Source organism: Urocampus carinirostris, chromosome 3, assembly GCF_059441175.1.
Source record: "Urocampus carinirostris isolate Australia breed hairy pipefish chromosome 3, RoL_Ucar_1.0, whole genome shotgun sequence".
In the NCBI taxonomy this organism is placed as follows: Eukaryota; Metazoa; Chordata; class Actinopteri; order Syngnathiformes; family Syngnathidae; genus Urocampus; species Urocampus carinirostris.
The window spans coordinates 4,579,266-4,589,202 of NC_142351.1; the positions used below are offsets into that span (position 1 = coordinate 4,579,266).

The 9,937-nt window shown below is 44.2% G+C and overlaps 1 protein-coding gene across 1 annotated transcript; it reads right to left on the bottom strand.

Moving 5' to 3' along the window:
- Positions 1-999: 999 nt before the first annotated feature.
- LOC148368394 (uncharacterized) lies at positions 1,000-9,229 on the bottom strand. The gene is made up of 2 exons (XM_088329694.1): positions 8,904-9,229; positions 1,000-1,343 (listed from the first exon to the last, which is right to left on the bottom strand). Exons 1-2 carry the CDS (start codon positions 9,010-9,012, stop codon positions 1,000-1,002), a joined length of 453 nt encoding a protein of 150 aa, XP_088185820.1. The 5' UTR covers positions 9,013-9,229.
- Positions 9,230-9,937: the final 708 nt, after the last annotated feature.

A 9,937-nucleotide genomic window follows, 5' to 3' on the forward strand; every position in this document is an offset into this window, starting at 1 on the left:
TGCAAACCACAACTGACATACCTGCCACACCGTTAGACAGTTATCGATCATCTCTACACCTCTGCCAAATACTCTTGCATTAAACAGCCATGGTGACATCACACACCCCTGTCTCACACCAGTCAACACAGGGAACCACTCACTTGTCTCACTCCCTAGTCTTCCACATGCTCTGCTGTTCACATTAAAACTCTTCATTGCTTCCAACAACTTTCCACCCACTCCATACATTACCATCACTTGCCACAATGCCTCTCTATCGACCCTGTCATACGCCTTTTCTAAGTCCATGAAAGCCAAATAAACATCCTTACCTTTTGCAAAATATTTCTCACACACCTGTCGTACTTCAAACACCTAATCCACACATCCTCTTCCTTTCCTGAAACCACGCTGCTCCTCCATCACCACCTCATCCGTTCTTCCTCTCACTCTCTTAATCAAGACTCTTCCATACAGCAAACCCGGAACAGACAACGAACTGATACCTCTCGTTTTGCTCCATTATACTTATCACCTTTACCCTTATACAATCACAACACACATGCACTACGACAGTCAACAGGAACCACACCACTTAAAAAGTATACATTCAACAATACAGCAGGAGAGTCTGCTCACTTCCTGTGAATGAATGTGGGTTTTTTGATGTGTTGGCAGAGTCAGTGATTAGAAAAAGGTGAGGGGAAATGGTTTTTATGTTCCTATAGACGGCCTGTATGATACTTTGTCAATCAAGTGTTTGTAAGCCCCCACTTTCAGTGAATGTTTGACCACAAACCGAGCAGGCAAAAATCTTTGCGCCAGGGTGGGTGCTAAGTCCCCACTATGTATTAATGTTTTACCACAAACCGAGAAAGAAAAAGGCTTCTCGCTAGTGTGGGTTTTTTGGTGTAATTTTAAGCTACCATTCTGTGAGAATCGTTTTCGACAAACTGAGAAAAAAAAAGGCTTCTCCCCAGCGTGGAATTTCATATGCATCTTCATATAAGACTCGCGTCAAAACGTTTTTCCACACTGAGAAAATGTGTTACCACCTTCCGACTGCGAGTCGCTTTCAGCGTTTCCAGAGTGGGACGCGTCATCGTCGTCATCCGTTTCCACGTGTTGACGGAATCTGATGCTTTGAAGCTCCCGCCAAGTGTTATCTTCAGGTTGACCTTGATCTTCGACGTTCACTAGCAAGACTGGAAAATCGTCCTCCTTTTTAACGCGAAAAGGCTCCCCATCCTCTGTCTCTTGCTTAACGTGATAAGGCTTCAGATCCTCCTCCTCCTCCTCAATTTTAACGGCAGGCAATTCTGGTTTCTGCCGCGCGGTAGGAAGATATTCTTGACTGAGGTCTGCAAGACACAAGTCACATTTATTTGTATTGCCCTTAACTCCTTCAGTGCCGTAACATAACGTATTCGAATCCATTGTCCCAGAGTGCCAAAACGTAAAAAAATTCTAAAGGCTTAGGCGCTGTTAAACCTTAAATCACTTATACAGTATGTATTATTTTGCTCTAAATAAAAATAGCTTGTTAAATTATACAACGCGGCAGCACGGCGGGGCAGTGGTTAGCGCGTGTGCGGCACAGTTCTGAGGTCCCGGGTTCAAATCCAGCTACCAACCCTCCTGTGCGGAGTTTGTAAGTTCTCCCCGTGCTTGCGTGGGTTTCCTCCGGGCACTCTGGTTTCCTCCCACATTTGCATGTCAGGTTAATTGGCCGGTCCAAATTGTCCCTAGGTGTAAATGAGCGAGCGAATTGTCTGTCCCTGTGTGCCCTGCGACTGGCTGGCAACCGGTTCAGCGTGTCCCCTCCCCACTGCCCGGAGATGGCTGGGTTGGGCTCCAGCACCCCTGCGACCCTACTGAGGATAAGCGGTGCAGATAATGGAAATCATACAACTTAGAACTTAACTTAAACAACTTAACATTAAAATAACATTCAAATTCCTTTGCTCCTATGTCAATGTATATATATATATAAAAAAAAACTTAAATATCCCAAAAGATTTTGCTCTCCTTAATATATCTCCTGTCAAAAGTAAAAATATGAAAATGCAACAAAACCTGGAAATATACATAAAACATGTATTTTTCCAGAAATAACAATTCTAATCAATCCATTTTTTTTGCTCTAATGACTCTGATTTGATCATTTGCTCTGATCTCAGCCGGACACTGTGTAGTTCTTTGCAGTATTGTGTTTTCAGCCATAGAATCAAAATATATTAATTTTATTTTGGGAAAGAGCTACACCATATATTATGAGACAAATTGACTAAATTGCTAAACCCGCGCCCCAGACAAAAGCTTAGTCTTCAGCACATTTATTTTTGATGATTTGACAAAAATTATGAAAAGAAAATACAGTGGAACCTCGGTTTTCGAACGCCTCTGAGTTCGAACAAATCGAAGTTCGACCAAAAATTTCGAGAAATTCTTGCTTCGCTGTTCGGTCAAAAATTCGAACGCCGGTAATGCCTGAGTGCGTACGCTAGAGTGCGATGCTGAGCGGCGTACGGGTGTAGATCGCCCCCACCCCTTGTGACCAACTGTTATCACGTGCGCACTTGCCTCTTTTTGCTTTCGCTTTTAATATCGGTAAACGGAGTGTTTTAGCCCCTAACTATGCCTCCGAAGGTCGGTAAAAAGCAGGACAGGTGAAAAAAGAAAAGTTGTTCGTACAACTATTGCCTTTAAGAAAGACATAATAGCCAAAGGGGGCGGCAGTGGCTCAGGAGGTAGCGCGCTCGTCTTTGGATCAAGAGATTGCAGGTTCGATTCCAGGCTCCTCCGTGTTACATGTCAAAGTGTCCTCGGGTAAGACACTGAACGCCTAAAAGCGCTATATAAATGCAGATCATTTCATTGGGGGCGGCAGAGCTCAGGAGGTAGAGTGCACGTTTTGGGATCAAGGGATCCCAGTTCGAATCCCGGCTCCTCCGTGTTACATGTCGAAGTGTCCTCGGGTAAGACACTGAACCCCTAATACCCCCAATAAGCAGGTTAGCGCCTTACATGGCTGCAAGGCCGCTATTGGGAAATGTGGAGCACATTGTAAAGCGCTTTGGGAAGTCATTGACTTGAAAAGCGCTATATAAAATGCAGATCATTTCATTTCATTGCGAGTTTCTGATCTTGCTAGGGAATACAGCATGGCTAAATCTACTATCAGTACGATAGTAAAGAATAAGGAGGCTGTGAAATTGAGTGATGTGCCCAAGGGAATGAGTGCTACAAGCAAGCAACGGCCGCAAGTTTTGGAAGAGGTTGAAAAACTTTTGATGATTTTCATAAATGAAAAACAGTTAGCGGGAGATAATGCTAGAGATGATTTGTGCGAAAGCACTAGAAATGTACAGTGATTTGCTCAAGAAAGACCCGTCGCTTATTGTTGAAGGATTTGATTTCAAGGCTGGCAGAAGATGGTTCGAAAAGTTCAAGAGGAGGAGTGGCATCCACAACGTGGTTCAACATGGGGAGGCATCAAGTTCGGACAAGACTGCAGCAGAAAAAAATCAAGATCGACTTTGTCAGTTTCGTTGAACAAAAAAATTATCTTCCCCGGCAGATTTTCAACTGTGATGAAACTGGTCTTTTCTGAAAAAAACAATTCCACGGAGGACATACATCAGGGGTGTCAAACTCATTTGAACTCAGGGGCCACACGATAAACAAACATTCTGTCGGGGGCCGGACGAGTAGATTCAAGAGAAAAGAAAAAAGAGGGATAAAGAAAAAGAGAGAGCGTGAGAAACAAAAGATAAAAAGTCATGAGAGAGAGACAGAGAAAGAGAGCGTGAGAAACAAAAGATAAAAAGTCATGAGAGAGAGAGAGAATGGGTGAAAAGGGGTGGAAGAGAGAGAGAGAGAGAGCGAGAGAGAGTGGGAGAAAAGGGGGTGGAAGAGAGAGAGAGAGAGTGGAGAAAAGGGCTGGAAGAGAGAGAGAGAGAGAGATAGAGAAAGTGGGAGAAAAGGGGTGGAAGAGAGAGAGAGAGAGAGAGTGGGAGAAAAGGGGTGGAAGAGAGAGAGAGAGAGAGTGGGAGAAAAGGGGTGGGTGGAAGAGAGAGAGAGAGAGAGTGGGAGAAAAGGGGTGGGTGGAAGAGAGAGAGAGAGAGAGTGGGAGAAAAAGGGGTGGAAGAGAGAGAGAGAGTGGGAGAAACGGGGTGGAAGAGAGAGAGGGAGAGAGAGAGATGGAAAAAGGGGTGGAAGAGAGAGAGAGAGAGAGAGAGTGGGATAAAAGGGGTGGAAGAGAGAGGGACAGAGAAAGAGAGAGTGGGAGAAAAAGGGGTGGAAGAGAGAGAGAGAGTGGGAGAAAATGGGTGGAAGAGAGAGAGAGAGAGAGAGACACACAGAGACACAGAGACAGAGAAATACAAGTACAGTGTCTTTGTTGGAGGCACCTGGCTTTGGCAACATCAAGTTGACCTATTCCAACCTGCAGCTTGTTTTCCTCTTGCGCTTCTTTGAGCGTTGTCTCGCGGGCCGGATTCAATCCCTTAGTGGGCCAGATCCGGCCCGCGGGCCGCCTCTTTGACATCTGTGACATACATTAACACGCGAGGAGAAGTCCATGCCAGGTCACAAGCCAATGAAAGAGCGCTTCATGCTTTTACTGTGTGGCAACGCAAGCGGGGATTGTAAAATCAAGCCTCTACTTGTTTATCATTCGGAGAATACGAGGGGATTTAAGGCCAACAACATAACGAAAAGCAAATTGCCTGTTAAGTGGAGGACAAACTCCAAGGCTTGGCTAACGAGGCAATTTTGCACCGAGTGGGTGCATGAAGTTTTTGGTCCAGAAGTAAGAAAATATTTGGTGGAGAAGACTTTGCCACTACGCTGCCTTTGGTTAATGGATAATGCCCCTGCACATCCTCCAGGTTTGGAGGACGACTTGATGGAGGAATTTGATTTTATCAAAACAGGGATGTGATTGAGGTGAGGAGAAATAGTCTGAAACCTAGCCGGGGGTTTGGGGGCCCAGGGCAGGGCCCGGTGGGGGGGCGATGCCCCCCCAAAGCTCCCGGTTTTTAAGCAGTCTACTTGTCCAAAACCATGCTTAAATTAATAATTTGACATCTTTAGAAGATTTAAATAACAAAATAATTTGCCCACATACCTGATTTTTTTTGTAAATACTGCAAGGTCAGTTCAAATGCAGTTCAGACCCTGCAGCTTGTGCAACGATGTGGCCAATTTATGCAATTTTTCTAACGGCCAACAGGGCGCACCAGAGCAATAAAGGAAAGAGTGAGACAGTCTGATTTGTTTGCTACGCAAGTGGAAAAAGTCGGAATTCCGACTATGGTCGGAAAAATCACATCCCTGTCAAAATTGAGTTTCTGCCTCCAAATACCACCCCGTTACTTCAATACATGGACCAGCAAGTTATTGCCAACTTCAAGAAGCTCTACACGAAATATCTCTTCCAAAGGTGCTTTCAAATCACGAATGACACTGAACTGACCCTGCGTGATTTTTGGAGGCACCATTTCAACATCGTGCACTGCATCAAGATCATCGATAAAGCATGGGACGCTGTGACCAATCGGACGATGAATTCTGCTTGGAAGAAGTTATGGCCCGAGTGTGTCACCGAGCGAGAATGCAAGGGTTTCGGTGTTGCAGGGACCAGCACGAGTGCTCCTGTTGAGGAGGAACCCGACCTCGATGATAATAATAATAATAATAATAATAATAATAATAATTTCCTTGTATTGTCATTCTGTGTAACAATGTACACAGAACGAAATGTCGATTGCACCTGACCCGTTGTAGCGAGCCGATGCAGCCGCAGCCAACAGAGGGCGCCGCCGACCACTTTTTAAGTCTTAGGAATGACTCGGCCGGGGCGCGAACCACTGACCTCCCAGTCTCAAAGCGGGCGCCTTACCATCTAGGCTACTGAGCTGGTATAATGACATTGTGTCTGTGGGCAAGAGCTTGGGCTTGGAGATTGACAAAGATGATGTGGAGGAACTCCTGAACGAACATCAAGCCGAGCTCACCACAGAAGGACTCATCCACCTTCAGAATGAGCAGAAGAAAAAGTTGGAGGAAGAGATGTCCTCTGGGGAGGTGGAAGCAAGAAAGGGTGCCCCGACGCCCGAGATTAAACAAATGTGTAACAAATGGGCAACATTTTGTCGAACTCCACCACCCCGATGAAGCTGCAGCCACCAGGGTCATAAATGACTATAATGACACTGTCATGCGTCACTTTAGAAAAGTGCTAAAAAGAAGGCAGAAGCACGTTTCATTAGATCGGTATTTTAAGAGAAAAAAGAACAAACAATAATTTTCCTTCCTCCTCCATCCCTCTCCCCACCGTCAACCTGCGCCTCCTGCTGACCACCACAAAGGTAAGAAATCCTATTCATAATTCTTTTCTTTATCCTTTTTTTATTTTTTACACGTTCATGTTAGCGTAATCTTTCGTACGGAAGATAACGATAACGCGAACGTACAATTAGCCTGGGTTAGCTTTATGATTACGTTGAACATTCAGGTAAACATTCAGGGTGTTGGAACTGAGCCCAAAATTCAGGGTGTTGGAACGGAGCCCCCTTTCCAATGAAGCGCGAGCCACTTGTTGTAGAGACCCGAGTGCTAAATGACTTGTAAACGACCTGATTTTTTTATTTGTACACGTTCATGTTAGCGTAATCTTTCGTACGAAGATAACGATAACGCGAACGTACGATTAGCCTGGGTTAGCTTTAGTTTACGTTAAGCATTCAAGGTAAACATTCAGGGTGTTGGAACGGATTAAAACGATTTACATTATTTTTAATGGGAAAATTGATTTCGGTGGTTGAACAAATCGGTTCTCGAACAGGGTTCTGGAACGGATTATGGTCGAGAACCGAGGTTCCACTGTAATGCCAGAGCACATGTCCTAAAATCAACAAACATACCACTTTAAACTTGTCTCTTTCTTGCAATTACTCAATAAATCAACTCATTTTGACCCTTTTTTCCCTACATATTGGTTTCAAAACCAGATGCAAGCAGTTATTTTGTAAAAACGTCACAACATTCTGAGAACAGGGAGCCTGATGTGCTTACCTTTGGCGCAGACGGCGTAGGGCGAGAGATGGGAGGGAGTGCTTGCACTTTTTGCATAGCTCCACCCATCCCTCCCACTCACCCAATCAAATAACTTTAAATTCTCTTCCGGTGTTTTCGCGTATTTACAATTTTATCCGTGGATTCATCAAAAAGTATCTGAACGCTGAAAACAGATTATATAGTGAGCTTTTATATAAAAGATTCTTTAGCGTTGTACAGCCAAAACGAGTTTTATTTTGTGTGGCACCTTGACTGTATATCGCAGTGAAAACGTGCCCCATATAGTCTGAAAAGTACTGCTGTCTAATTCAGTTTTGGTTTGGCTTTGCGTGCATCTGAACAGGATTAATGGTTCAAGTTTTGAACGAGCCATTAATAACATTAACAATAATGTAAAAAATTGTCTTGCGGGCCGGATATGATCACACGGCGGGCCGGGAGTTTGACACATGTGGTCTATAAAGTCAGACTGCCAAGACAACAATAGCAACTATGGCAACAATTTCAAGCACTTCACCTAAAACTCGAGTTTTTGCTGACCTCGAAACAAAACATCAAATTTGAAGCATTCTCAAGGCTTTCAAGCACTCGTACGAACCCTGCATATGGTTACATAGCAATTACCGATATAGTATTTACTAATACGCCAAAAGAAAAGGCAAACGAGGGCTGTTGCCATTGGTGGGGTGTGTGATTTAGAAATAGCGTCAACATTGTAGTAAACTTGTTTGAGGAAAGGAATTTCAGATGGAGACTGCTATATTAGCTCTTATCATAACATTAGTTTGTGTGTGTTTACGATTGAGAGGGTAAAAAAAACGCTAAAGCGATTAGCTCTTACCATTACTTTTGTTCGTCAATCCGGCTCTGAAACGGGAGTGCCCATACTTTGATTCCAAAGCTCAGTTGAAATTGCGATGCACTTTTTGCTTTAAGTCATGTTGGCATTTATCTTTTTTTATTGTAAAGAAATCAGGGAACTATTTCAGTTTTGATGCGACGAGATACGAGTGGCTGATAAACTTTATTTTATTTCTCGCACTTTTGGTTTTAGTTTGAGTGAAAATTTTCAGGAAGCCTTTTAAGTTTTCATGTTACTTGATACGAGTCACTCAAGTGCGCTCGTCCGACGACCCCAGTAGCGCGGCGCGGGACCCCAGTAACTGTGTCGGTGTCGTGCGTATTGCTCCCGAAAAGTACCCGCGCCGCGGGTTAGGGGCTCGATCGCGGGAGCGACCGAACGGCACCCGCGGTGCGGCGCAAGTAAAAACCCTGTCATGAATTTGTCTCCGATCGTCCCGGGCAGACGTAAAATCGCCCAGCTGTACGACTCTTAGCGGTGCATCACTCGGCTCGTGCGTCGATGAAGAAAGCAGCTAGCTGCGAGAACTAATGTGATTTGCAGCTGCGATTGGCTGGCAACCACTGCCCGGAGATGGCTGGGATGGGCTCCAGCGACCCTAATAAGGATAAGCAGTGCAGATTTTTTTTTGGGGGGGAGGGTCGTCGCTACTTTGCAAATTTTCACTTTTTGCGGGTGGGTTTGTTCCTCATTAACCGGGTCTAAAAAATAACAATTTAAAAGAAAAACAAAATTTTTTTTTTTTTGAAGGTGCGCCGCTATCGCAGATTTTCACTTATCGCGGGTGGTTTTGGTCCCCATTAACCGCGATCACCGAGGTCCCACTGTATTTGCTCGATGTGAAAAATGGGTCATTTCCTGTAAAATTGTATTTGAATTTCAGCCCACTATTCTTTTTTTCCTTTTGAATAATTTTTGGCCAGCCTGCACATGTTTGGGAACCATTGTCACTATAGCAGAAGGGAAAATGACGGACCTGCCCCGAGGTGCTTAGAAACAGCGTCCGGTCGTCGACGCTCTCGCTCGGTCTCCTCTATGGCTCCCCGAAGCTTCTCTTGAAGAGATCCTTCTTCACTGGAGCACATATTCTCCAAGTTTGAAGCTCAACCAAAAAACGCCACGAGGTGTCGCTCCAACTCGGGAGTAAAAAGGACAACCCTTCCAAAAGGACTGCAAAGGGCTACTTATGTCGAGCTTACGTCGTTTTAAGTTGACTACAGGACTTTCTCGACATTTTCTTTTTCGGCAGCCATGACAGCTTCTCCTTCCTAACACCATCGCAATGGATTGTGGGTACACGTAGCACGGATTACATGCTGCAGTCAAGAAAATGGGTGCGTCGAGAGATGTTACCAGATACGACTGAAAAGCGTCTCAAGAATGTGGGAAGTCGGGGTTTTCCAACCCCCAACCAGGGAAATATCATTAGAAGGACACTCAAGGTGGGAAGTCCTAGTTGCAAAGTTGGGGTACATACCCTTTCTCCTGGTCGGAGGTTGGAAAACTCAGTTGTCGTGTTTTCTGGAATGCAGCAACAGAAACACATAGAATACTGGATAGGTCGGCGAAAAATATCTATATTCGTTAAGTTAACGACCATTTTAAGGCAATGTATGTAAGAAAAAGAAATAAAAAAGGTAAAAAGATCAAAGCAGGAATAAATAAATAGAGAGGACAAAGGAAATGAAGGGAAAATGAAAGAAACAAAAATGAAAAAAACAGAAAAAGAGAACGAGAAAAAAAAGAAAACAGAAAGAGAAAACATGAAATAAAAAAAATCCAAGAAAAAACAGACAGGATTGTGTTTTTTCGTGGTACACATGTACCCGCGATGTACCTGTCCCACCAAAGATCCACATTCACGCTGAACTGGTTTTTATTACAGTTTCTGCAGATTAAATGAGTCACAACATTAGCTTCTCTGCTGGCTTTGATCCCTTTGATCTCGTTGGCAGCTGGCTCTGTAGACTGCCCAAAGCTCTTCAGTTTACATAAAAATACATTTTAGAA

Excerpts from the sequence above, each read along its gene's own strand:
- LOC148368394 (XM_088329694.1), bottom strand. The coding sequence starts at position 9,012 with ATGTGCTCCAGTGAAGAAGGATCTCTTCAAGAGAAGCTTCGGGGAGCC. Across the intron at positions 1,344-8,903 it reads TTCTAAGCACCTCGGGGCAG|ACCTCAGTCAAGAATATCTT; the intron begins GTCCGTCATTTT and ends TGTGTCTTGCAG.